We start from the raw sequence: 27,550 nt of genomic DNA, 5'->3' as shown, positions 1-27,550 counted from the left end.
TATTTAAGCCATTTGCTGACAACCCGATGTCAAGCGCGTTACCTAATACCTAATAGTTCGTTTTCGATGACGGCTAACAGCTGATCAATTGATCAGCCTATTCCTCAATATATTTTACGCATAATTCAGTGTTTTTACGCAAGACTCGGCCCTTATCAGCCTGAAAATTGTCCATTGATCTAATCGTACACGGGAGGAAAGCGCACTTTTACCTTTTCCCAACGTATTGCGATAAAAAATGAAAGGCTGGCGTATAAGCGAGGATAAGGACGCCTTGTTATGCACTTTTACACTGCTGTTGCCAGGGGACAGTGTCTCTAGTTCGACCGAAATTGGGTATCGTGATCTGAAGCATGAGGTCTACTGCAAACGGTGTCTCGATATTACCCGATAGTCGACATTGCTCAGCTCGAGTTGACTTGTTTATATCCTAATACATCTTTTTCCGAAGTTAACCACTAGTGAACTTTTAAAATTCCTATAGTTGAAAAATTGCTTTCTATCAATTACTTTGCTACAGTAATTAGGCTCGATGCGTTAGATATGCTCCCGATTCTCAACGCCCTCATTCTGGGTATTCCATATTTCAATGAACTCGTCATTGAACAATGAACAATGAACATATTGCAACTATGAAATCACGCCGCGCGCAATAGGCCTGCTGATACAAACGTTAAAATGTGCCGGTATGAACAACTGTACTTGATATTTTCTTTCGAATAATTTGAAATATGTAAGTCTTGTTTACCATGCTTAATGTATATAGGCCTACCCCATACAAACTGTGTGTGACCACCACGAAGTCACATTTTCACGTCGGAATACACTATTGTGACGTCATTTAGACAATTAAAATTGCGTACACCCCTTGCCCCACCACCCGATATTATCACGAGCCGCCACTGCATAGCAATAACTATAAACTTGGGGTATATCGCGCGGAGAGCGAAAAAAAATCATGAAACTTCGGCTTCGTACCCCCTCCCCCTTCTGATTCTTTCACGCCCCCTAATTCGAGAACCACTGCACCGAAATGTTTATGCAATGGTACAAAGCTTATTTTCTTGGTCGCTGCTTTCCGAGCAGTGTGAACTGTGCACTGTGCAGCTTAAATAGCCTTGATGTTGATCGAAGCTTGGAGTTTTTTTTAACTTTGCCCTCCCTTGACCAAGTGTTTCCTGTTTTTGTCATAAGACCGACTTTAAATAAGATCTTTAATCTCGGTGACATGCTCGGCAAAAACTTAATGGTCAGGTTTACGCCTGACTCCAGTATACAAATATTTAGTGCTCTGAAGTCTAAACCTTCTTTGAATTTCAGTTTTCGGCTTTCTTTTTTTTGCCATGCCGGATTAGGGATTTCGAAACGTATAAAGTAACAATTTCAAAAACATACCGTAAAATGCGTAATGTGAGAATGGCAACAAAAAAGTTTTGAACTAAACTATATGGAAAGAGTGATTTCTCGTTATTTAATTGCTACTCATAGTTTGCCACATTGCCTTTATTGTGAATATGGATTACGCATGAGAGTTACGTCGGCGGCGTAATCGTGGCATATTAATGTACAGACTTCAAAGTGAATGAATTTCCTGTTCAGTTGATACAGCCTATGGTTAAGTTTAAGTCATTCAAAAAGCAAGTTTTATGTTTTGAATTCCAAGCAACCTATCGCGGGCCGCACAAAATAGCTTCGCGGGCCGTACTTTGCCCAGGCCTGCTGAAGAGGGTACCGTTGCAAAGCAATCGCGAGTCCAGTCAATTGAGAGATTTCGTATACAAAAATAATGGATTTATTCACACATGCGTATACAATACATGCTAAAACACTTCATTATCATTCCTGGTGTCACAGGCATCCAGACAGGAAACAGGAAACGGAATATTTACGATGACCCAAAATACGGACGGCCTATAGCTCACTGCTGATTTGAATCCACAGGGCTTTGCGTCGAAACAGTTGAAAGAGGAGAAGTTTTAGAAAAGGCATAAGTAGGCGTTCGCGAACGCTAACCGCACGGGGACGAAATTAATACAGCTCTATCGGAGCTCAAACATAAAAGTATATATTTAAACTGCGACAAATATAGATGCGAAAATATCTTCTTTAGAAAATGAGAAAGGTTCTTCGAAAACTTGAATTCATCATCTGAAAACAGCGTAAAATGGCAAATAGATCGTAGTCAATACGTGAGTTCAGAAGTGGCCCCAAATCTCGACCTACTCGGATTTCTAAACATTCTATTATAATCATTGTGTGACGTCACAGTAAACGCTCGTGTGTGATGATTTAGCAGTCGTATCCTTCCACTTCACATCAGCATATCTCGCATTATAGTACAGGAAGAGGGATGTTTAGTGTAATCGCAAGTTTCTCCGAAACGGCGAAACTGCATTAGATATATCGTCATGAAGCTGATTTCAAAGTTAATATATAACGGGGGTCTCCTACTCAAAATGGGTTTTGGCCGCAAGATTGACCTATCGACACCTAATATTCAGTTCCTGGTTAGCATTTTAGCAAAGCTGAAAAGGCACTAAATCGATGTACTGTGTTGTTGACTCACACGGGTGGTAGGCCTTGTTAAAAGGAATCTGTTTTAACTGAATACAAATCCAACAAATAAGGGTTATGAGTATGGCATAAATTCTATTCTGTATTCGGGCCAGAACCTGACAACTGACAGCGCTTTGCAGCGACTGGGTCTCGTAGGTATTCGGTGTAATAGCGTCAAGATCAGTTGGGGAAGCTCTGAAAGTCGCGAACGTAGGGCAGATCCACTTATTAGGCTTCTTTCAGATTTGGAAAAAACATTGCGTTTCGATTGGGGGTAGTATTTTCTGATCCAGGGAGTCGTAAGTCAGAGTATCGACCTGTCCTCATTTGAGAGCACGCCGTTATTAACGCCAGAGCGATTTCATAGCGAATAAAATAGTGACACCGAGCACGCGGCGGTAGAAATTGCGATCTCCATCAAGATTTTAAAACTGAAATTATTTCCGGAAATTATTTCCGAAATCTGAAACCATCAGGTCTCAGGCCACAAAACACAACCTATGGCGGGCCACGTGTTGGTGACCCCTGATATATAATATAGTAGTAAAAATATAATACATAAATTATAACTATGGCCAGATGAAAAAATTTGCCAATCGCAAACGGAATACTCACAAATATATAAGCTTTACTCAGCATCTCCACCTGAAAGAGAGAAAATGATTTCACACCCGTAGGAAGCATCAAAATCTGTATTTTAGTTTCGAAATAGATATATAGCTGATTCATCACCATAGTTTGGCATATGTACATTTGATTTCAGAAATTTCAGAATTTCTTACCTGCGTCGGCAACCGGTGCGTCGGCTAAATGGTAAAGAGAGAACGAGCAATTAGGTATGTATAAGTCAAACTAATTCGTCGCTGTCGCTGTAAAGAATTCTGCGAGGGGTAGCAGGCATAAGATATCATAATGAGCAATCATGAGATGACATCGGATCAATAATGTTACAAAGTTTGTAATTAGGTTATACAGGAGGTATAGTCACTTTTCCCACTGAGATACTGACTACACGTACTAAAATATTGTTTACAGAATTGCGCACCCAGTCTCGTATCTTATCTTCCAACGTCGTCAAGATACTAACCTGGTTCGGCAGCCGCCGGCGTTTCTTCGGCGCTTGGCTGCGGTTCAGCTTCCCCTGGGGGTGCGGAGGGTTCTGAACAAGTGAAAAATATCGAATGAGTACGTAAGCACGAGAATGATGAGACCACAATCGTGAACTCAGGTGTTTCAACGTGTGTCGTCACAGCATGCAGATGCAATGTTAATGTGCTCGCCTGTCGCAATGTGCGGGCACCATTGCAGGGTTGTAATGACTCGAGTCACGATTTCCTGATGACTCGACTTGACTCGAGTCATTTTTTCAAAATACGGAAATGACTCGACTCGAGTCAATCTGTGTATTGACTCGACTTGGACTCGAGTCATTGCGCATGACTCGAACCAAGTCATTGACTCGAGTCTCAGACGGCCAAGACCGACATTTCATTGTAATTCCAGAGCCAACACACTATTGGGATTTCGTCTGTTGGTACTGGTACTTGAAAATGCGATCAGAAACTGCTAAGAATGAGGAAAATTGGTATATTTTAAATGCGAACCATTCGAAATTGGTATATTTTAAATGCGAACCATTCGATATCACCAAACAGAGTTATAAAAAGTGGGTTTACCAAGATTTTAACTGGAAACTGAGCAGTGAACACAGTGACTTGGACTCGGACTCGAGTCATAATTCCATGACTCGGACTCGGCCCTCTGCTCGCTGACTTGGACTCGGATTTGACTCGGTGGTGAATTGAAATGACTCGACTTGACTCGAGTCAAAACTATAAAAGTGAGATTGACTTGTGACTCGGAGCCTTGTGACTTGGTTACAACCCTGCACCATTGTACGATTGTGAGCTTCCTATGGACAGATGTGTAGTGAATTATTTTACTTAGACCAGGCCATGGTCACATGGGACACATGGGACGCTTAGCATATCGATAATTTTCGATCTCCTCATACTTATAAATCGCTGAGCTGACCGATATAACAATTCAATCCAGTTATAGAGTAAACGGTTGTAACTTCACCAGAATTTGGGAGAGGGAAACTGGATTGGACATAGGACCGCGTATATACACAATAGTATAGCATAGGACCACATTATGCCCCTCTGCAGCAGTTTAACGCAGGAGTTTGACATATGACCGTGCACATACCATTTAGGAAAGTCTAGTAGCTATGCCCTAGGCCCCTCTTTAGGAGACTAACGTAAGAGTTTGATTATGACCGTGCATTACACAGTTCTACACTAAAGTATAGCATATGACGAATACCCTATATACGTCCCTCTATTGGGGTCTACCATAGGAGTTTGACATGGAACATTGTATATATGTTATTATGTAGAATTGAACCTATACCGTAGGTCCCTCTATAGGAATTGAGCATTTGACCGGGCACATAGCCGACAATATTGACCCAATTTAAAAGTTGTACGAAGCGATATATTCGTCCTTGCAAAAGTATAGGAAAACCCCTATACTCCATTAAACACACCGATGATTATGCTCATAATATTGAGATTTAGCTTAATATTGTGTTGTTGATGAAATTAATCAGCTTGTGGTGCAAAAGAACTTCGTCGTTATAAGCACCGTGACCTGACTATATTAATTAATAAAAATAATAACAATAATAAATCTCACAAAGCCAGAACCAAAGTTTGAATTTTGAATGCTTATATTTTGATTTATTTATTTTTAGGTCATACTAAATCATAAAATAATAGTTTTAAGTCGTGGCCAAATTTTGTGTTGCATAGTGTAATTCAAACACGCATCATGCAAATCTCATAGTCACGCCGACTTGGCAGGAAGTGTCATACAGATTGAGACAGATCTTGCGTATCAAGAGCTTATGTAGCGCGTGTTGTGTGACTGGTAGCAAGAACTGCGGAATGATTACACACATAGTACAACTTTGTCGACAATTTATGCACAGGATGCAGGAATTTGCATACAAACAATGCGATAACAGTAATAAATTATCATTATATTATATTTTCATCCGATCAAAACACACACAATGTACAATGCGATACACAAGACATAATACAATTAGTGTTCTCATGCAGTAAAAGATTGCGTTAAAGCATGTGTCAACATAGGTATGCTGCGTAAAAGACAACACCGCCATTCGCATTCATATAGTTTTGCAGAAGTAGACCTATGAAGGCATGCTTGCAAAGTGCATGGGGATTAGAATCTTGAATGGGCGCGTGAGGCTACAAGCAACGCGGTGCCAGCATATAGTGTGCGTTCACAATGTTCACATCGGGTGGGTATTGCGTGCAAAGACATTTCTTAAATAACCTGCGGTTACGGGTGTGCCGTCCCCGTGTTCGTTTGGCGCCGTGTCAGACGAAGGCTGTGAGGTCTCTAAGATCGCAAATATGCAAATGTTGAGAAGCGTGCCGACTATCGGCTGTTCTAATTCACAACGGAATATATACCCGCAAAATCGTTTACTGATCCCGTACCTTCACCGTGCGTTTCGCCTACTCGGTTATCGTGGTCTAGAAGCGGAAAAAAATAGGTTACGTTGTGCTGTCCTAAGCCGGATGGATATGGCTTTAATTGGATTCGGTTGGGTTTACTTGCTAGAATCAGTACAGTTTGCAAGTTGCGCTCAAGTTTTAACACTGTCTTGGTGAGTCCGAGGTGTCTGTAAATATTACCGCGAGTGCAAGTCGTCGTATAGTCTTTATGATTCAAACCATACCTTACACTTGTGTTTTGGGGTTAATCCAGCGCATCGAAGCACATTGGTGGCACATTGAAGCACAGGCTTAACAACCCCTTCGAACTTCTGCATAATTTTCTAATACTGGCAGAGTTATATTCTTTTTCTCAATGACAACCAAGCTGAAAGTGATATTCATAGCAGTAAACTGTCTGAACTACAGAAACCCCGAGAAGTTAACTTAATACTCACATTGTGATATCACATCACAGCATGCAGTATAATATGACGACGAAAGTTCAATGTGTACACTTTATGCGCCTACAAAAATATGCTGCCAGTTTCACACCGCATAAAAAATAGAGAAGTTGATATTTTTTCAACCGGACATATTTCATTATGGCACTTTGTGACAATGCTGTGAGTTTGATTGCGAGTTCGACTTCGCATATAGCCTACGTCTTGTTCCCTAACGTGCGTAGATTTGCACTACATATTTCGGATATGCTACGATACGGCCAATCTATACGTTAACAGCCTTCCACAGTTGACAAGATTATCGAAACTGTAATTCTCGTTGATAAATTAACTCTTGGTGACCAAGAGCACAAAATTTCAGTACACGAAAAATCATCTCTCCCTACTACTTGAATCATTAGAATTATTACTCCATTAAGATACGAGTAGTGAAATCATTATGTCCAGCCCAGCTCAATATGTCTCATCGATATAGGAAAGGATCAATGGCGATTATAGCGACCTGTTATTGTCAGAAAGGTTGAACAATTTTAACCATGGGAAGTGTGATTCAGAGCCGCGCAGTATTGAGTTGATGCGACATGCTGCAGCACCGTGATTGACATGGTCGTCATTCATCTCATGTTCTTTCGTTGCTGTTGTTATTGCGAGCAAAAAACATAAATATCAAGTAATCATGATTTGAGTTATTGCTTCGATTAAAAGCGAATCGAATCAGAGGCAAAATGATTTTTACCAGAACACAAATAACTTCACTGGGGTATGATGAAGAATACCTGCAGCCACTTCGGCGTTATCGGATGGATGCGGATCATTATCCACGCCCGTTTCTACACCAAAAGAGACCATGGGTTTGATATTAGCGATTCCTTTTCCACCAAATTACACACGCCTAAACCTCTACCTTCCGAGGCAGTTTTAGCGCCCTCTTCAGTCCGCACTGGCACCTCTGCTGGCTCATGCGCGATATCCTCTTCAGTTTTCTTCGAATTGTTGTCTTCTAGTTGTGTCGAAATTAGTAACTTTGGCCAAGGAGACATATGAAGATGCGACAGACCATCAAACCACACACAACGAATGAGACATGAAGATGTGATAACACATGATCACGACCATAGATTGAGCATCTCCAACATGAACCCCTGCTGTCATAACAGGGGTCGTGAGAGACACAGAAACGAGAATATCGACGAGAAAGATCAGGCCTCTGCAATTTGCATGCATTACATGACGGAAAATACGGATCAGAATAGGAAGACATCGCAAATTCATCTCGGATGAATCCAGCAACACACTTAGACAAGGATAAGATACCTTTTGCGATGTTGGCATCAGCAGTAATCATGTTAAAAGAGTCCACGCCATCTATGAATTTAAGTTCCAGAGCAGATGATTCAAAGAGTAGTTCAGACGGATTCGAAGTTAAAAGAAAATAACCTGATGGGCTTTCCAATTCGGTTCTCGCGTTCTCGACGGATTGCTCGATGTCGCTATTAATAGGAACTAGATGTTCGTCCTGGCATTTCTCGGATTGTTCATCACTAGTGGATATGTCTTCTATTGTGTGCAAATGAAATCGGTATGAAGTAACATAAGTGGGTGGATGTATGTACGCCGTAAACCTTCATGTGCGTGCTTCGCTGGAGTATTGTCGTCATTATTAGTAGTTGAGCCCAGAGCCGGGTCGGTAGTATCCGGATGTGTTCCATTTTGAGCGACTATCTCGCTGGTACTATAAGGTTCTTGTTGGATTAGATCAAGACCATCCGTGGCCGTTTCTTATCACCAAAGGAGAACGTGGGATTGATATCAGAGATTATTTCTCAAACAAATTGCATACGCCCAAACCTCTACCTTCCGAGGCAGTTACAGCGCCGTCCTCCGGTCGCATTGACACCTCTGACGCGTCCGCGATATGCTCTTCACCTTTCTCCGCATTGTTGTCTTCAAGTTGTATCGCAATTAGTAACTTTTGTGAAGAATACATACGCAGATGCGACAGACCACCAACCCACACACAGCGAATGAGATATTGAAGATGTGATATTGCAGGACAAAAATGACCATGAACACAGATTGTGCATTCCCAACGTGAACCCCTGCCGTCACATGGTCGCGAGAGACACAAAAACGAGAATTCCAACGAGGAAAATCAAGCGTATGCACTTTGCAATCTGCATGCATTGCATGACGGAAACACGTTTCAGATTCGGAAGACATCACAAATTCATCACCGATGAATTCACCAAGACACTCAGATAACAATAAGATACCTTTCGCGATTTCAGCATCAGCAGCCATCAAGATAGAAGAATCCACGTTATCTATGAATATATATTCTAGAGAAGATGAGTCAAAGAGTTAAAAGAAGAAGAGAAGAGAACCTGATGGGCTTTCCAATTCAGTTCTCGAGTTCTCGACGGTTTGGTCGATGTCGCTATATATGGGGTCTATATTTTCGTCCAGGCACTCCTTGGGTTGTTCTTCGCTAGTGGGCATATCTGCTATTGTGTGCAAATGAAATCAGTGTAAAGTAATATTCATGGCTTCTGTACGCCGTGAACCTTCATCAGCGTCCTTCGCTGGAGTACTGCGGCCAGCAGTAGTTGAGCCCAAAGACGGGTCGGTATTATCTAGATGTGTTCCGTTGTGGGCGTCTATCTCGTTGGCACTATAAGATTCTTGTTGGATTTGATCAAGACCGTCCGTGGCGTCTTCAATCAAATAGCATAAGGACGAGTTACCGTTGCGTGAGGTTACAATGTGACTGATGTGAATATATTGCGTTTACCTCGAACTTCGAGGTGAATTTCGTCTGCATTCATGAGACCGTCTTTGATGAGGGAGTCTGCTAAATATATTAGTACCGCGATAAACAGCGCGCAGAAAAGATAATAGTTTCGGTGATAGAAACCCAACATTACAAATAAGTAAACATAACAATACAGGCATGAGCTGTCAAGTGTCAATATACCACGCGTACTGAGTTATGCCAGTGACGTAAGACGCCTAAAGGTAAGGCTTGGGCTTGAAGCCTACCTCTTGGAGCGCTTTCAGTAAAATTCCCATCTTGGGGATTGTCTATTTCTTCATCATTTCCAACGGCCGTATCCGACCTTCCCTGCTCGTCACGCACTAAAATATGTGTTCAAGGCGTGTAATTTCAAGAGATATGACGTAGAATTCATTCCGTACACCTTCTACATCGGTTGTTTTGGTGTCTTCGTCCGTTACGAGCAAGGCGGCGCAGCTTTCCGGGGGGTTGTCGTGAAGAGCTCCTTGCAACGTACAGTGCATACGTTAAATTCTCGACAAGACAACCACATCGGTCGAACAATCAGCACACAATTACATGCTTGGCGTGCAGCAAGACTTGATAGACGTGTATTACATCCACTCCACAGAGCAAAGGTAAGGACAACGATACTCGCGCATGCAGATTTTGATGATCGGAATGCAAAACCCAGCTGTGTTCACAAGAACATCAAGACTCAACATGCCCCATCCAGCACAAGGCCTACTTGACACAATCTTTTCTTCAGCGTCTGCATCGAAATCATCATAATTTAGCGGTAATGGATTCGAAGCAAAGAATGGTATAGTAGCGACCTGATTGGATACTGTGTGCTGGCTCCACGACTAACGATGATGCCAAGCGGGCGCCAACTTTTTCGTTAAGCGATTCCTGATCTTTTTCCCTCACGGTGTTAGCATTAAGCGAACGTTCTGGGAACAGGTTTGTAATATGATGCGGCGGTGAATTCGTTCGTAAATACGGTCATGGAAATGAGACCAAAATGCAGTAAACCATGCAGAATGAGACGCAATGACTGCGATATGCGATTGGTCGACCACGTGTCAATATGAACTATCTACACTTCTACAGTATACCATTCTTTTAGAAGTGAGTAAGGAGCATGCATTCTTTGCGTGGGTATAAAAGTATGCGTCGTTTGTTAACTCCACCCGAGAAGGATACTAACCAAGCCCTCCTGAAGAAGAAGAATCCGATGAATCACTGGAAGACTTTCGGTATATATGCTCATCACGGCGACTACTTGGGGGCGATACGCCATCGGATCCGCAGTCCGAGTCATCGCCTTGAGGCGGGCTATGTCGACCGAAGACCCGGCGAAAGACGCTCGAAGCATTACCCATGCCTATATATTTTCACGTGAAGGAAAGAGAGCAGGCGAAAATAACACCTCTAGAGAGTGCCTGAAGAAGTTGCGAAATAGAAGATGATATGAAAGTATGGCCTCGAAGCAAAGGTATTTCTGCGACGCATCGAAAACGAGCGACTTAGAACATGAGAAATATACGCCAGAAAGGCTGAGACAGTATTAAAAATCGAAATAACGAAACTTGACTTCTCCGTCGCAATACAGAATATTGAGAGGCGTTGCAGAGATAAGTTCAAGTCGACAGTCATGCTATAACATCCAGTTTCACAGTGACAGCATATGTATCATGCCCCTATTCACGACGATGTTAGCATTGGCATTGCAGTGATGATTGAATCCCCGATGAACCAATGAGAACATAAAAACTTCACCATTCAGTAACGCCCGCCAGATGGCGAGCTTATGTATGTGTAATTGTGTATAGTTACACATCTTCACGTTAAAAACCTTATCTACATTTCCAAACCAACTTGGGCTCTATAACTGAGCTGCGCAATACTCATTCTGTCGCTCCTCCATTCTCCAAAAGTCTAATCTGATGTAGATTCATTTCGCGTGTCCGCTTTTGATTTTATCGTATCCGCGAACCATCGCACTCATATATCTAGAAAAGATATTCTGGCAAATGGCATTGAATCCGTTGTACATACTTTACACGTTTGGTAACGTCTACTTCGCCGGTAATGTAAAACTATGTAAGTGGAGGCCCTTCCTTCGAAGTACCATTAATGCAGCGAGACAAAATACGGGCTTAGTTCCATTACCATTCCCACGGGGGGATGTGCAATTGTCATGGAATGTTGACGCTATCGTTTTCGCTATTTTGACGAGCCTGGGCGTATTGGGGTCGCGTACATTTCAAATCAGCAGATAAGCAGATTAAACTTGTCATTTTACGCTTCCGTACGCCAGAATATAGCGTTACCCTGTCAAATTTGGTTACACGATTTCCGCAATCGCACAGCCATTGATTCAATGTGGACGTGTGATCTTTGCTCTTTGAAATACCGCCTTCGTCGCCAAGAGGAACAAATGGTTTTAAAACATTGGGATGTTTGCCGTCTAAACGTGGTGGCGGCCAATGGTCGGTGCCAATGGAATAATTTGCGAATGATAAATAATAATTATGCCTCCACATTAGCGCAAACGCGATCATTAATCCTGTCCGTGGCTATACCTACTATACCATGACTGACTGATTGTTCGGGTCATGTTCAGCGCCCGTATTCGGTAGCGCTCGATAATGGCGGGCGGCGGCTGTCCTCATTAGATTTTCGCTTGCATGGCGAAACAACAGACTCACCTTCCGTCGCGGTTTGTTGTTCTGCAAAATGAAAAAGCCAATGAATATTCATTGCATGGCGGGGTGGCTCATAATTAGCTTGACAGTTTGATGTGTTCGCCACCGGTGGCTGAACTTTCCAAATATGGAGCTATCCCAATTAAATTATTGTTACCAGGATATGAGGTACAATAACGGTTTCTTATATAACAAAAACATGTGAGTAGGGCAGACACGAAACGCGACTGTTACGTAGGACAATAACGTCTGTTTTTACGTCATTAATCTGCCCGGATACAGATGATGTCAAAAAGTCAATGTGATTTCCAGTGAGCGATTTGTTTGCGTACATAATTACACATATACATTATACATATTATATAATAAATGCGTCATTTACCTGTTTCTTGTGCTGGCTCTTCTGAAATGAAGAATTCAAGAATTAAGACAACGATAATCAATGGACCAATGATGAAAGCGAGCAGCAAATTAGGAGAAGCAAAATGCGTACAGAGAAAGATTGCTTGCGGTATGAATTTTACACCCGATCATAGTTAACAATAATATTGTACGGGGACACTGATTGTGCCATGTAGCATTTAACCAAAGACAACTATAACGAAATGACTGGTTGATTACGCGATGGCGACTACAAGAGAAGTCTAGACTGGAAGTTTCCAAAAATACACACCGCACACCCTACCGGAGTTCACCTTCATTATGGCCTCGAGGGGCGTGCGCGTAACTTACAACATAATTTTATTTGTTCGCAGCATACATACGGGCATATAATCCAATCGCAAATATATGACGAATACAATGAACATAGTTTATCATAGTCTAGCTGAGGAGATATATCAGCTGACGTGAAGTGTGTGCACTACAGGGAAAGTACAATACGAAAGCAAACGAAATACCGACGATTATTTCAATAGCATATAATCTCTGATATTTCATCGCATCGTGTGGGACAAAATTCGGTATTTATGAGCACCTGTAATATTGACCGTTGCCACAACAAATTACTAGTAATGGCGGGGCGTTACTTCATGAACTCTCGGCCAAAAGACAAATATTAACACCGAAAGCGTGGCAATGACTACGCTGTCAACGCGTCCGTGTATTTGTACAGTGTTGAATAAACGCCGACCGTCGCCGCGGGGCAGCGCGAGAACCCACTGCAATCGTGTCTGCGGGATAGTGTACATGAAATACCCCATTTAACCAGAGGTAGATGGTTAGTAACGGAGTACTACTGTTTCGACGTACCAGAGTGGGTTTGTAGTATTTTCATGGTATCGCAGTCTTATGGTGTATTGAAATGATGAAATTGTTAACAATAAATTGAATACCTTCTCTACTTGCTATGGTGGTATTATCTTAGACTGCTGCTACTTCAACTTCACAGTTTTCGGTTTTTAGACACAATATTACCTGTTTACTTACTTGGAGATAGCTACATCTACTTTTACTTTTGTGGAAATTTACGACATTATTGCTACTTCTACTTGAGTATGAACGTTTAATAGACCACGTCTGCCTCTAACACACACACACACACACACACACACGCACACACATACACGCTGTCAGGCGTACAGCGTCTCTCTCTTCACCAGAATTTGAGTGCCGATACTGTAACTCAACAATCGCGACACGCGAAGAATCGAAATTATTCAATTTCACCAACCAACCATATTTCTGCTGTATACTCAGATATTAATTGGGACCCGGTCACCCGGGACTGTTCACTATGTGCACAAGCCGTAGTGGAGGTATGTGCACTGCTATAGTACTAATTCACACAATTGCGTGTTGCATTTGACGTACCAGGATGGGCGATGCGCCTAACAACGCGCAGATAGTTCAAGTAAATTTATCCCGCGTGCTGTGGTAACGGAACCGGGGTTGCTATTGACATTTGGTAGCACAAATATTGAAAGCGGCCCATCTCTGCTTTACGACACATTAAATTTCAATCATTTCACTGGGAAAACATACTCATCCAGACTTGCGCTTAATTTGCGACCAATCGAGGGAAATGAAATTAACGACATGTCGCCAATAAAGTTAATAGGATAGGGAACGCCGGTCGCATGGGTTTTGCAGAACGTGTTAGCCTCGAAGCAGCAGCGGACCACGCGAAAATATCAAACCAAATGACTTGGAAAATGAAACGGGCCAAACCTTAATCATATCAGTCCAATTTGAGTTACGCCAACGCCATTACCTCGTAAGCACACGACAGAGATAGTCATAGATATGAATACCACGTACATGTACATGTACAGTACAACATTCAAACAAAGTGTATACCAACTGTTCGCACACTTACAGTATCATCATAAAAGATTTCGCAAATACAATCCGGTTAGTCATACACCAATGTGGCAAGGGGCATTGTGATTCTTAACGCGAGCCTGTTGAGACCGTGATCGAGTTCATTTAACATCAATACAGCTTATGATAACAGTTAACAGCACAAATTCAACATGTACAAGACTCAAAGGGGTTACAAAATTGATAATGGATGCGCGTTACGATGTACACTCCCCTAACAATTATTGAGTCGTTTTTTGCGAATTTTATTATTATGAATCCACGCAAAAGGTTTTATTCAAAGTGGCAACGATCAGAAGATGCGCGCTGTAATGATTCCCCAGCATTTATGCTTCTATAACAGCGTGCTGTATAAAGCATGGAATCACAGGGAGGCACTTGGCATTTCAGAGTGTTTTTAAATTACAGGTAGCCGTCGCAATGATAAACGATGTCTTGAATAGGGTATAATTCATGTCTACTTTGTGTATCCGGGCCTCCAATTGGCTCCGCCGGCATGGAATCTGGTACATCAAAATAACACCATCACCTCTTCACTACACCTGGACTTCATTCACACACGCTTGTTATCAGTAATAATCCAAACACGCTGTTTGACTACAGTAAATGTTTCACTGAGTGCTTTTCAGTACGGTATTCACAATTTTCATGTTCGAATTTTACGTGCATGAACGTCATCTTTCCTTTATGACGTAAAATCCTGAAGAACGGTGAATTTTATCTTTGTGCAGAATAACGTTGACAAATGTCGATGATTCTTTTAAGTTTCGAATTTTTAGATAGCCTTATACAGTATACCTCACCATACGCCCGGGATGTGAGTTACGCATTCACCGTCAAACGGCAACAATAGACAATAGAAATACAAATCAGCGTCGAAAAGCTGATCAAAACAGCTGCCAATCAACTTGGAGATTTACCAGGTAGCAACTTTTGAACGAAATATTTTGACCAGCAAAGTTCAAGCTTAAAAAGCGGAAATTCGACAAAAGGTAATTTCGAAGGACAACGTCTCGATATCGATAAATTTTGACATTAATATCAATATTCAGGTGCGTAAGAAAAGGCAATAACATAGAATGCGATGCAAACTAATGCCAGGTCATAACACGCGATCGCCGGAAAGATCATTTATTCCGATTTTCTATAATTTATGACGTGGTCACTTGCTATCACGCTTATGCAATATTTATACATGATTATAACCGCGCTCGGAAAGACATAGTATAACTATAGAGTATAACAATTGGCATGGTGAGCCGTAAGACATCTACGGGGGCCAGATCGACACCTAACCAGTTTTGAAATCCGACAAATATCGACGTAGCGATAAACGCCGATCTCAAAGCACCGCTGTTGCCAAGGAAGTTCAATGCTGATCTGCGCGATTTGTTTTCAGGGCGTGTTGTATACGTTTAAAACACCAGGGAGAGGCGATCCTAACTAATTAAATGTGAATGTCATTAGCAAAGAAGGGTGACACTCCCATACACTCGAAAAGATCACATATTTGCACATTAATAACGCACTCAACAGAATAAATGACGATTGTACCTGTTGTTTTTTCTGGTTCCACGGCAGCAGGCTTAACTTCTGAAATGGTCGAAAAAATATAGATAAATTCGGCAATAGCGGAGCGTTTGCGAACGGGTGTTATGAAAACGCGAAGGGATGGACCCACCTTTTGGCGCGGCAGGCTTTGTAGTCGATGGTTTTGAAGCTGCCTTCGGAGCAGTTGATGTCGCTTTGCTGTTACCGCAGCCCATTTTTGCTTGACTTGGTGATTTTTATAATCTTCGCTCAACCGAACTATATATATTTCTGGTACTAGTATAACTGTACTGGCTTTTCAGTATGACTTAAAATTCAGATAGATACCGATTAAATACCGTGTCACACTTTATTCGCAGTGATTACGTATTAAGCCGCTGCGAAGCGTGCTAGCCATTCTCAGATCAATAATGCCTATAACAACCAGGAATCCTGATCCTACTCCATACCGCATATTTGGTGGATCCGTTTCGACCACATACAATGGGATGTTCTTATTCATTATGTAATGGCTTTATCCCCGGGATCAAATCACGCCTGTTGCCAACAACAAGTAAGCAACCCGAACCAAAACATAGCCACGTCCATAATTGGTCTTGTTTCCACTTCAAACGAGCACAATCGATGCTATTACAATGCCGATTCGATGACAATTTTACGGAACGAACATCTCGCCGTAACAAAAGGGCGACGCTACACTATAACCGGCATCCAGAGAACCCTTATATCTTCAATGAACCAAGCGACGGAGCGGTGATTAGCAACACGCTCGCTACACGGTACCGAATCGACGACAGTGGTTAACATGTGCGTAATGTCGCGATATGAAAATTTTGGACCCACTGATACTGAGAAATGATAAGAATCTAAAAAAAAGTGTACGGCTTCCATAACTTGTCTCCATTGAAACTTTCAGGCACACATCAACTCTAATAGAACTCCTAGTATACATATCAGCTATTAAATTATCGAATCAAATGAGTAACAGCGGGTATCACGAAAAGGCTAAGGTAGGTCATAATGCAATTTCTGTTTGCAGAGAATTTGCGCCAAATAACACCAGAAAATAGGGAAATTATGGGACTAAGTGAGCCGTATCGTGTCTTATCTACATGACTGCGTTTCTGTCTCTGCATATGCATTTGAAAACGCACGAGCATCCCAACCAGCCTCCTATAGTTACTTGTATAACGAATCGCATTCCTCACGATCGCGTAGTTATTTTATCTACTATTACAAGTTTACATAAGGCAATTCAACGACTGTGAGTAAACATTGTGTAGGCGCAAACAGACTGCCTTCAAGATCCTGTATAGAGCTCACTACCAACTATTCTCAGGAATTGAGATTTAGTGCGGCAGAAATCTTCGCACAATCTTTGGGGGTACCTCAGCAACCAGCACTGCGTAATACAGGGACCGTGGCTGCGACATTCGACGGCCATACGATATCGGCAGCGCTGCAGACTACTCTGTCAACCCACGATCAAAATTATTTCATTATGAGAATCTACGATTATGGAGTTTCTATGAGCAAAAAATAGTTATGCGGGGACCAGTCCTGGGTTTTGCGCAACAGCATCGTGCCGGTACGAATAGTAAGCTCAGTTGAAATCGCCGAACAGCAAACACAAGCAGAATACGTTAAACATGATTAGCAATACGTAACGTAGGTAGGGTACGGTATGTTAAGGAACGTCCGATAGTATTGACCTTATTGATAAACATCTACTCAGCTTATTCTGCAGTCTACAGTCAAATTATGGCTATCTATTCATAAGTAATAGTATTTAGTCACCCCCTCGTTGACGGGTGGTAAACTAACTCCCCTAGCAAGCACATCACCCCAAGCTTAAATGAAATAACAGTCCGTACAGTACTCGCTGCCTCTTTTTGACAGACTCTCGTTGCTATAGCAACAAAGCGGTCTCGGAAAGATGATTTCGCAAACGATATTTGTTTATGGCTTCGCCAACGATTTCCCCGGCTCCAAATACAAATCAGGATCAAACACAATAATATTCAGCTAGCGCCCCTTTTTTATATCTTTCACCCTTCCTGTGCGGTTGCTCAAAGTTTATTATATATATATTTGGAATATGTAGATGTTTATTACGTCATATCGATTCTTACTGTTTCGAATGAAGCGTAACAACCACCCGACGTCAGTAATAGAACACATGTACACTTTGTACAGTACATCAAGTTAATGGATTTGGATCAGATCAACCGTAGCCTTGATAAAAGCTTTGGTTATAACTGTGACTGAACTGAATAGACGGATCGCGCAATGCTTGGGCACTTGGGTTGTAGACGCGAATAACGAAGGAAGCAGTGTATTATAGTTAGTTTTACAGGCGGGTTCATCCCAAGTTTATTATTTTGATCCGAAAAAATGGAGTTTATAGCGAGGGGATCGGTTTATTATCTGCTCTATGAATCGGCTAGTGATCATCAACATTTATTGAAGCAGAGTGATTGAGTATGCAATAGCTATAATCAAAATAGACATGCCTATTATGAGACTCGGGGCACTATATATAACGGGTAGATCGAAAAGGTAGCAGGCTATTGGTAAAAATAAGTATAGCTACGGCTACACCCCCCCCCCTGTTGCTGCGTAAGACGTGACTATTCTATATGTTCAATTGTTCATTTTATATGAATACTGTTTCCGTGATCCCCCAGACGTGCTGACAGAATTGTTAATTGCCAAATTGTATATTAGGGCCGTTCAAAAATAGCTTTTTTTCCTGAATCTTGCTGGTTACGTGATTAAATCGTTAGGTTGCCTTAAAAAACGACGCACACCAAATTTAAATTCATTCCAACCAATAATCGCGGATTTCATACAGTTTGAAAATTTTGAATTTACCCAAAGATGCAAAAAAAATTTTTGTCAAATTTTTCTGTCAACCCCATGAAATTACGATGCAAAACAAATTTGACTCAATTCCAACGCGTAGAAGCGGAGTTATTTGAGTTTTTCCATGATAATTCTTGGATTATCCACCGATCCAAGATAATCCCCGAATTACCGAAGAAAAACTCAAATAGTTCCGCTTCTACGGGTTGGAATTGAGTCAAATTTGTTTTGCATCCTCTTTGAAGACAGCACAACAATTTCATGGGGTTGACAGAAAAATTTGACAAAAAAATTTTTGGCATCTTTGGGTAAATTCAAAATTTTCAAATTGTACGAAATCCGCGATTATTGGTTGGAATGAATTAAAATTTGGTGTGCGTCGTTTTTTAAGGCAACCTAACGATTTAATCACGTAACCCGCAAGATTCAGGAAAAAAAGCTATTTTTAAACAGCCCTATTGTATATACTGGCGCATGTCAATCGGCATCACAGACATCGTTTCTAGTCAGTTTTGGTCTTGAAAATTGGTCCCTCGACCCCCCCCCCGTATTTTACTGGACTCGTGGGTATCATGGAATTCAATACAATTCAATTTATTGCTAAAAATATCATCATTTCAATACACCACAAGGCTGCGATACAATGAAAGATGGGAAGGTGTCGAAACGACTGGGAATAGTATTCGAAATCACGCACAGTCGCACACTGACTGAAGAGTAAAAGAATAGCCTATAATATAAAAGGACAGGTGACATGTGGCCGAAGGCGAGATCGATGTCAGGTCGTGGTCCGGTAAACTAGAGGACTTTCGACTTGAATGTGGACAACTGGACACTGGACATGCTCGATGGCTGTCAGGTGGTCGGCGAGATACTGTTCCACAAGTCACTAGTATATTTGATAGAGCGATGATATTTTTTGTCTACCACATGTGATATTACCATATTTTGGGAATCTGAAAAGAGGACACTTTTTCAAAATTTTTAGACATACAATACCGGAGTAAAATCCGGAAAAATTAGTAAATTTATTCCGAGTTTGTAGTTGGTTGACTAAAAAAAGGTCATCACTTTCATTTGACTGCAAATTTACACACTTTTTACTTAAAACTTAGTAGTGTTGACTAAAAAAATATCTCAGTCCAATTTTCACATATACATTTAACCGAAATTTTCTAAAATTAGGACAAATTCTCAAAAAAGAGGAAATATGGGCGTCCTCAGAGGACACTTTCAAAATAGTAAAAAAAACAGACAAGTCCTGTTAAAAGAGGACGTATGGTAACCCTAAATATATGTTAGAGTTAGTTGGATTATAGCAGTGGTTCCCAACCTGTGGTACGCGAAGGTCTTCCAGGTGGTACGCGAGTAGATTCTGTATATTTTTTGACCGAAATGAGGTATTAGTTCAGGTGGGGTTGATTTTGAGTTTTAAACCGTCGTCGTCGTGGTAAAAGGTCGTTGTCGTGGGTATGGGCAATCCCACCAATGATGGCCTACGGCGAAGAGATCTAGTCGTTAAGCATTGGGATTCTTACCTAACCAAATTCCGTTTTAAAATATTTGACCACAAAAAATCCAAATGGATCCACTACAGCAGGAGTGGCCAACCGCGTCCGTAGAAGGAAATTTGTGCGGCCGTTGGACATGTATTTCAATTGGTATGTGTTAGTGGCCGTCGGCATGAAGATTGAATTTACGAATTTACGCCCAAATTTTTAGAAGATTTTGATTAACCTTGAAATTTAGTTCGCGCTGCGCGCGATTCAACGCGACTTCATTTCTCGATTTTAGTGTAGTAGCTTCCTTTGCAACCTGAGCACCACAGTACAGATGTGAACAGCAACGAAAAATGATGAGCCCCATGTAGAAATTACCAACTTGCAATCGTGTCTTCTTCACGAAAGACATTTGCTTCTATGGTGCGTTTGGGTGATTTCGATATCTTTCCAATATATCGCCAATCCTGATGGGAGGTCAAGAAATAACAGCATGCAACAAAGCTACTTATTACAATTGGTCCACCCGAAGGTATACATCATCATTTATTACTTGCCCTAAATTTTCGAAAACACACACCTCCATCAACGTTGCCTGGGAATCTGATCACATTGGCCGAGAAAGGATAAATGTTTGATAGTAATATGTGAAACTACGAATAATAATGACAAAGTTCATTCGCGAATCTGAAAAATTTTCGCGCCTTGCGCGTCCATGACGATCTCCAGAGTATATTATATTCATCACCAGACCACTCGCTACTTCGGTGCGTTTCGTAAGCCGATATGAATAAATACGTTAGTCTGGAGCTCACTGAAAATGGACATGGACAGTTTAAAATGGGTATTTGGCGTCCAGTTTGTTAATTACGAACTATGTTCTAGAATGCGGCCGTAGGCTAGGCCTGCATGACTACTCGAAATGCGGCCGTGAATAGCCAAAAGGTTGGGCACTCCTGCACTACAGAAATCACATACTGCGCCTTATTTTCTGTTGTTCCGCTGCCTTCGGCAGCTCAACACGATGGCAACATTTTTGTCCCCCTTCGGCTCGCGTTTGTAGGTGGTACGCGAGCACTGCATAAAACCTCAAAATGGTTCGAGGGTGAAAAAAGGTTGGGAACCACTGGATTATAGAGACTATAGTTAGACGACGTGGACGCGCATGTCATAAACAGAACAGAATATGAACACTAAACACTAAACAGGGTTGTTTAAAAATAACTTTTTTTCCCGGATTCCATCCATTCACTAATTAAATTGTCAGGTTACCCTAAAAAACGCTGCACACCAAATTTGGTTCAATTCTAACGTCGAACCGTTATTGACATTTTATATTAACAGAATATAAAGTAGCCGTGTAGCCTACTAGCATGGGTCAATATTTTTCTTACTATGATGTAGGTCAGGGTTTACCAACCTCTTTTACACCGTGACCCCATTTGGAAAAGACAATGCTCCCGTCATTTTTTGACAAACGTTATTGTTTTTACTAGGGATGGTGTGAACGTGAGGTTCACGTTCGCGTTCTGTGTGTGAACCTCGGAAATTTTGAGGTTCGCGTTCACAACAGAACCTTGGTAGGTTCTGCACTGTGAGCCTTTTTCATATATATTACGATTTTCACTTATTTTGTTCAAATTTATTGCATTTCAACTGCAGATCACTCTATGCACGGCGCCGGCAGCATAAACAATCAACAGTAAATGAGCATTCACCTTGACAATCTCGAAAATTTTTCTTGCTTTGTTACAAAAGTTTGCTCGGAATATCCAGCTTTCCGTTTGTGAATATTTAGTAACTCTCTGCTGTGAGCTTGACCGGCAATCACACAACATCAAGAGCGAAATACACTACATGTTGTCAGCGAATGATGCTTATTCAATTGAAATCGTTTTCTGATGTAAAAATCTGGCCGGTGGACGGGGTCAAACTTGACTTCATATGTTTACTGTATCATAAAAACCAAATCCATGCGATTGGGGTGTTGGCTACTGTTGTATAACTTGTTAATTGGGTGATATCGGTAGCACAGAAACCCGTTTTAGACTCTGCTCGATATCCATGTAGCAATACTCAGACGCCGAATACATTTTCCGGTCTGACCTAGACCGTTAAGGCGTACGCTTATATTCCCTGGCAAGTCCTCGCCGAAATTGTTGGCAAAGCGTCGGAAGATATTGATTTATGGGATTATTATATCATTTGATTGCCTCAGTTGATACATTTAGCGACGTTCAAAACGTCAATATGTACTTCAGCGTTGTGGCATTATGTGGCCCGAGTCGTGTACAACTGTACATTAATATAGGCTATCACTTCACTGAAATATAGGGTGGTTGAAATTAGCAATATGACGTCACGTGACGTCATGAGGTTCACGTTCGCGTTCACACAGAACCTTTCAAAAAGGTTCGCGTTCACACGAACCTGAACCTTTCAGAGGTTCACACCATCCCTAGTTTTTACAGTAACCATGCACTGGTGGAATAATAAAATACAACGCGTAATAAGCATGATTGTTACTTATAACATATTCAATTAGTGTGATGGTTGAGCTTGACTTTACTCTGACATGTCTAGGGCGGGTTTGTTGGTGAAAAACTCCAGCCGCATGTCATATTGAACATCCAAGACACTGCGCTGTTTTGCCTTCAGAAGCAACATTGTTAAAACCCTTGTTCACAATGATATGTTGATGGCAAATACAACAGCAATGGCATGACAATTTCATTAGGCTTTGGGTACGCTTGTATTTGCTGAGTTAAAACATAATACACAACACAAGCCTCAACCAAATACAAACAATTTTAATTAATGTCAGCCGGGGCCTACGATACGATACGAGAGGTATCGTTGGCCCCGTGTCAGCCTACATCTTGCAATCGCTGGATCGAATTTCTTGGCACATGACTTCGATTGTATCTCGTATTGAAAGTTGAAACATGTCTCTTAATTTTCATTGATTGCCCGTTATGCTGTATTTCCGACTTCCGTTCAGCAATCAGCATGCCACTTTTCAACGGGTTCTTCAATTTTATCAACGTCGTTTGATTAATAGATTTCTCCTAGTCGTTTTGACTCCTTCCTATCTATTCGTTGCATCAAAATCTCGCAATGATTTGAAATGATGAAATATTAATAAACTGATGAGGATTATAAGATGCTTTGAAACAATGAAAATGTGAATCATTGAACGACCGAACAAAATACGATATGCTGTAGCGCCGTTCAGTTTATTTTCTCCGACCGTGCGTTTGGGCGAGTGAAATCACGTTGCTGCGACGCAAGATGAAAAGATCTTTTCTATAGTACCAAGTATACTGAATTCAAAACAATACCAGGTATCCCACCACTCAGTGGTGGCTTTTGGGGTGGGCTAGGTGGGCGGTCACCCGGGGCCCCCCTGGTCGAAGCCCCCCCCCCCCCATTCGGATTATGCGCTTTTTTAAGGATAATAACGAATAAACATGGAAATCCGTGTTCCAAGCAAGAATATGATACCGTACGGGTGTTTCAATCATCATCAAATCTCTGCATTTGTTAGAAAAGTCCCATATCCCGATGATCAACACGTCTCTGCACGCGGTAGAATTACTTAGTCTTGATGTAGTCTATCCTTAGAAACATGCAACAATATACATAGCCGAATCCAGCACCTGGCCAAACCATACCGCGGAAAAGTGGGGTCTGGGGGGCGGAGCCCCCCAGAAGTTACGGTTACATACTTATAGGGGGCCCCCGGTAAGTCTCGCCCGCCCCCCCCCGTTCGTAAGGCCACCACTGCCACGAGTGCCACCACTATAGGGACTGCAGTCTCTATACCACCACACTGAATATGATTTTCTGTCGTAACAAATATTTTGAAATCGATTCCATGAAAATTTGATATCTGCTGACACCTATCGGGTTGGACATTTATTCCTGCGAAGCAAAGATGAGCATGGATTAGTATTTGGGAAAACCGGATTTGTTGGATTTTGTCGGATTAGGATTGGATTAAGATTTCGGATTTTATTAAAATGAATGAGGATTGGATTTACCTATTTTCGGTGAGCTTGAAATCTGTAGCGAATGACGACAAAGTTTTTCGTCCTACCAAGGTTACTTCATCATCATTGGTTTATTAGCAATTTTATCAGTTCAATACACCACAAAAAATGCGATACAATGAATAGACAGGAAGATGTCGAAGCGACTTGGATTTGTCTATGGCAGTGGTTCCCAACCTTTTTCCACCCACGTACCACTTCGAGGTTTTATGCAGTGCTCGCGTACCACCTACATAATTTACGCACGCCGTAGGCAGTCAAAATGTTTTCACCGTTTATGACGTCATACTCACGTATTTGAGCTATGTGAGGTGTAATAACTAGGGCGATTCTTTTACCTAAAAATCGTTGGATTTTGACCTAAAACAACTTTATTTTGACCAAATTTTGACTTCATGCACGCAAATTAGGTGTTTTCGCACATAATATTAAAATTGTACTAATATTTATTTCTGGTAGGGACTGTCTGTCCTTACGAAAAAGCGTTTTTGACCTAAAAACTGACAAATGTTGACATGAAAAAACTTTATTTTAACGATATCTGGCTCAGTAGTTACACCACGTATTATGGTAGAGTTAATTAAAATTTGTTGTAGTACAACGAAATATACTTTCTTACATTCTCGGGTAGAAAGTGTTTGTCCTTACTAAGTAGCTTGCCAAGAATGGAGAAATACCGTTTAACAGCAGTAGTTGTTGGCTGGCAACACTGAGGCTGTGAGTACACTGCTGGTGACACAACATGTTGCTTCATACTGTCAATGTTATTATGCATCACAATTTTTCATCATGCGCTTCTTAATAACATAACCATGCAATGTCAAGCAGTCTTGCTTCAGTTAGGATATTGCGGTACGTTGAGCATAACACCATATCAATTGTTAACCTATTTGTTTCGTTTAACTATAGTTTAACAGTTTAACAGTTTATGATCCACGATGAGCAGACAATGGGCCGCCTACAACGGTAGGCCTATCAGTGTGGGCTACAAGCTGGTCAAATCTACGATACAAACGAAATGGAGGGGTCCAAAAATTTTTGACTTTGTAAACAATTTTGACAATTTTATGACTTAACGCTCAATTTTATAAAGCAAAATCGCCCAAGTAATAACAAATTATATTAAACTAGGCATTATCAGCCCGGGTTGATGAGATGCATGGAATTGTTTTTTTCACCACTAGTCAAAAAAATTCAAATAATTCAAAATCAACCCACCTGTACTAATAACTTCCTTTGGTCGAAAAAAAACAGAATGGACTCGCGTACCACCTGGAAGACCCTCGCGTACCACTAGTGGTACGCGTACCACAGGTTGGGAACCACTGGTCTATGGAATCTGACACCCACCTTGGCCTAGGCGTAGTAAAGAGGAGGCATGCACACTGAATGAAAGTAAAGAATATAGTATAGAAAAAAAGAAAGCGACAAGAAATAGGGCGGCATGTCATGGGAAGCGAGATCGATAGGTCAGTCGTGGTCCGGTAATCTTGAGGATGGACTGTACTTCATGTACTTTGGCGCTCATTATGCGTTTTATTTCTTTTTACAGAATTATAGGCATAAGATGCAGGGTTTCGAAGAGGAATTCTAAGACTATATCGGACCTATCGATCTCGCCTTCTGTGACATGCCATCTCATTTTTGTCGCTTGCTTTTCTATATTTTCTTCTTTCGGTTCGGTTTATTAGCAATTTTTATCAGTCCAATACACCACATAAAATTACAATACAATGAAAAGAAAAGAAGGTGTCGAAGCGACTGAATGAAAAGTAATGCAGAGAATATAAGACGCAAGCGACAAAATGAGGCGGCATGTCACGGAAGGCGAGCTCGATAGGTCAGGTCGTGGTACGGTAATCTTGAGGACGGACTAGTACGCCAATAAATTTAGTAGAAATTGCTTCTATTTCGACTTGAATGTGGACAATCTGGACAAACTCACCGACTGTCGGCCGGATAGCCGGCGGGTTACTGTTGCGCACGTAAGGTCCGGCATGTTTGATATAGAACGATGATCTTTTCGGTTCGTCAGATAATTGAACGACGTGGACGCGCGTGTGTCGTAGGCTACTTGTGCGTCTTTGATTCCGATCGAGGTAAGTCATTGAAATATTCGGGGAAATGACCGCAGTGGAACCATGGACAACTAGTTCTAGATATCCCTGTGAGTGGAACTGATATATAGCCTACATAAACTTGGCGATTTATTCTTTCCGCATATATTTTATGTTTGGGACACCGAATCTCGTCAGCACCGACTTTTGTAGGATGGACAACCAGGCCGGTGTTTATAACCTGAACTGGGGCCCTGTACTTGAACTGGGAGTAGGGCTATCATCGGCGAACAGTGTGGTGGTCAACGAGGAGGTTTCAAAGATGTCATTCGCATATAAAGTGAATAGTGCCGGTCATTTAACTTTTCATTCAGTGTGCAAGCCTCCTCTTTACATCGCCTAGGCCAAGGTGGGTGTCTGATTTCAAAGACTACTCCAAGTCGTTTTGACACGTTCCTATATCTTTTCATCGTATTGCAAATTTTGTAGTCTATTGAACTGATGAAATTGCTAATAAACCGAACACACGTCGTCCAAATACGATATTATGGCGCGCCATGCGCCGGGGTTGTAACCAAGTCACAAAGCTCCGAGTCACAAGTCATTCTCACTTTTATGGTTTTGACTCGAGTCAAGTCGAGTCATTTTCAATTCACCACCGAGTCAAGTCCAAGTCATCGAGCAGAGGTTCGAGTCCGATTCGCGGTATTATGACTCGAGTCCTAGTCCAAGTCGTTGTGTTGACTGCTCGGTTTCCAGTTGAAGTCTTGTTAAACCCACTCTTATAACTCTGTTTGGTGATATCGAATGGCTCGCATTAATAATATACAATTTTCCTCACTTTTAACAGTTTCTGATCGCATTTTCAAGTACCAGTACCACATACTATATGGCCGGTCATCGAATTCACGATTTCAAGTGGCAGAGATATATAAAGAATTGTAATTCCTTCAGATAGTACGGGAGTATTTATCGCCAGATATCGTCCTGGGGCAAAAAGCCGAGTAGCTAAGTCCCACTACCCCCTCATACCTACCTACCTGCCAGTACCAATGGACGTAATGCCAATAGGGTGGTTACTTAATAACTGTTCTTCGAAATTACAATGAAATGTCGGTCTTGGCCGTCTAAGTCTCGAGTCATATGACTTGGTTCGAGTCATCTGCCATG

At 41.5% G+C, this 27,550-nt stretch overlaps 1 protein-coding gene across 10 annotated transcripts; it reads right to left on the bottom strand.

The window, feature by feature from the left end:
• Positions 1–1,769: 1,769 nt before the first annotated feature.
• On the bottom strand, positions 1,770–12,031 carry LOC145445753 (uncharacterized). 10 transcript variants are annotated; one of them, XM_080323877.1, is made up of 21 exons: positions 10,534–12,031; positions 10,160–10,276; positions 10,072–10,095; positions 9,748–9,828; positions 9,590–9,685; positions 9,342–9,401; positions 9,115–9,264; positions 8,935–9,054; positions 8,825–8,874; positions 8,405–8,498; positions 8,173–8,328; positions 7,988–8,107; positions 7,865–7,915; positions 7,455–7,550; positions 7,327–7,380; positions 6,063–6,125; positions 5,923–5,988; positions 3,644–3,715; positions 3,339–3,362; positions 3,172–3,201; positions 1,770–2,148 (listed from the first exon to the last, which is right to left on the bottom strand). In XM_080323877.1, exons 1-20 carry the CDS (start codon positions 10,706–10,708, stop codon positions 3,185–3,187), a joined length of 1,686 nt encoding a protein of 561 aa, XP_080180003.1. In that variant the 5' UTR covers positions 10,709–12,031; the 3' UTR covers positions 1,770–2,148; positions 3,172–3,184. The 10 variants fall into 10 exon arrangements, with proteins under 10 accessions (XP_080180003.1, XP_080180004.1, XP_080179998.1 ...); XM_080323878.1 differs by having other exon boundaries at positions 7,455–7,547; XM_080323872.1 differs by having other exon boundaries at positions 7,865–8,107; positions 8,405–8,494; positions 8,824–8,874.
• Positions 12,032–27,550: the final 15,519 nt, after the last annotated feature.

Source organism: Botryllus schlosseri, chromosome 9, assembly GCF_051294905.1.
Source record: "Botryllus schlosseri isolate E-star chromosome 9, Bs_hap1, whole genome shotgun sequence".
Lineage (NCBI taxonomy): Eukaryota > Metazoa > Chordata > Ascidiacea > Stolidobranchia > Styelidae > Botryllus > Botryllus schlosseri.
This window is presented reverse-complemented; position numbering and strand designations above follow the sequence as displayed.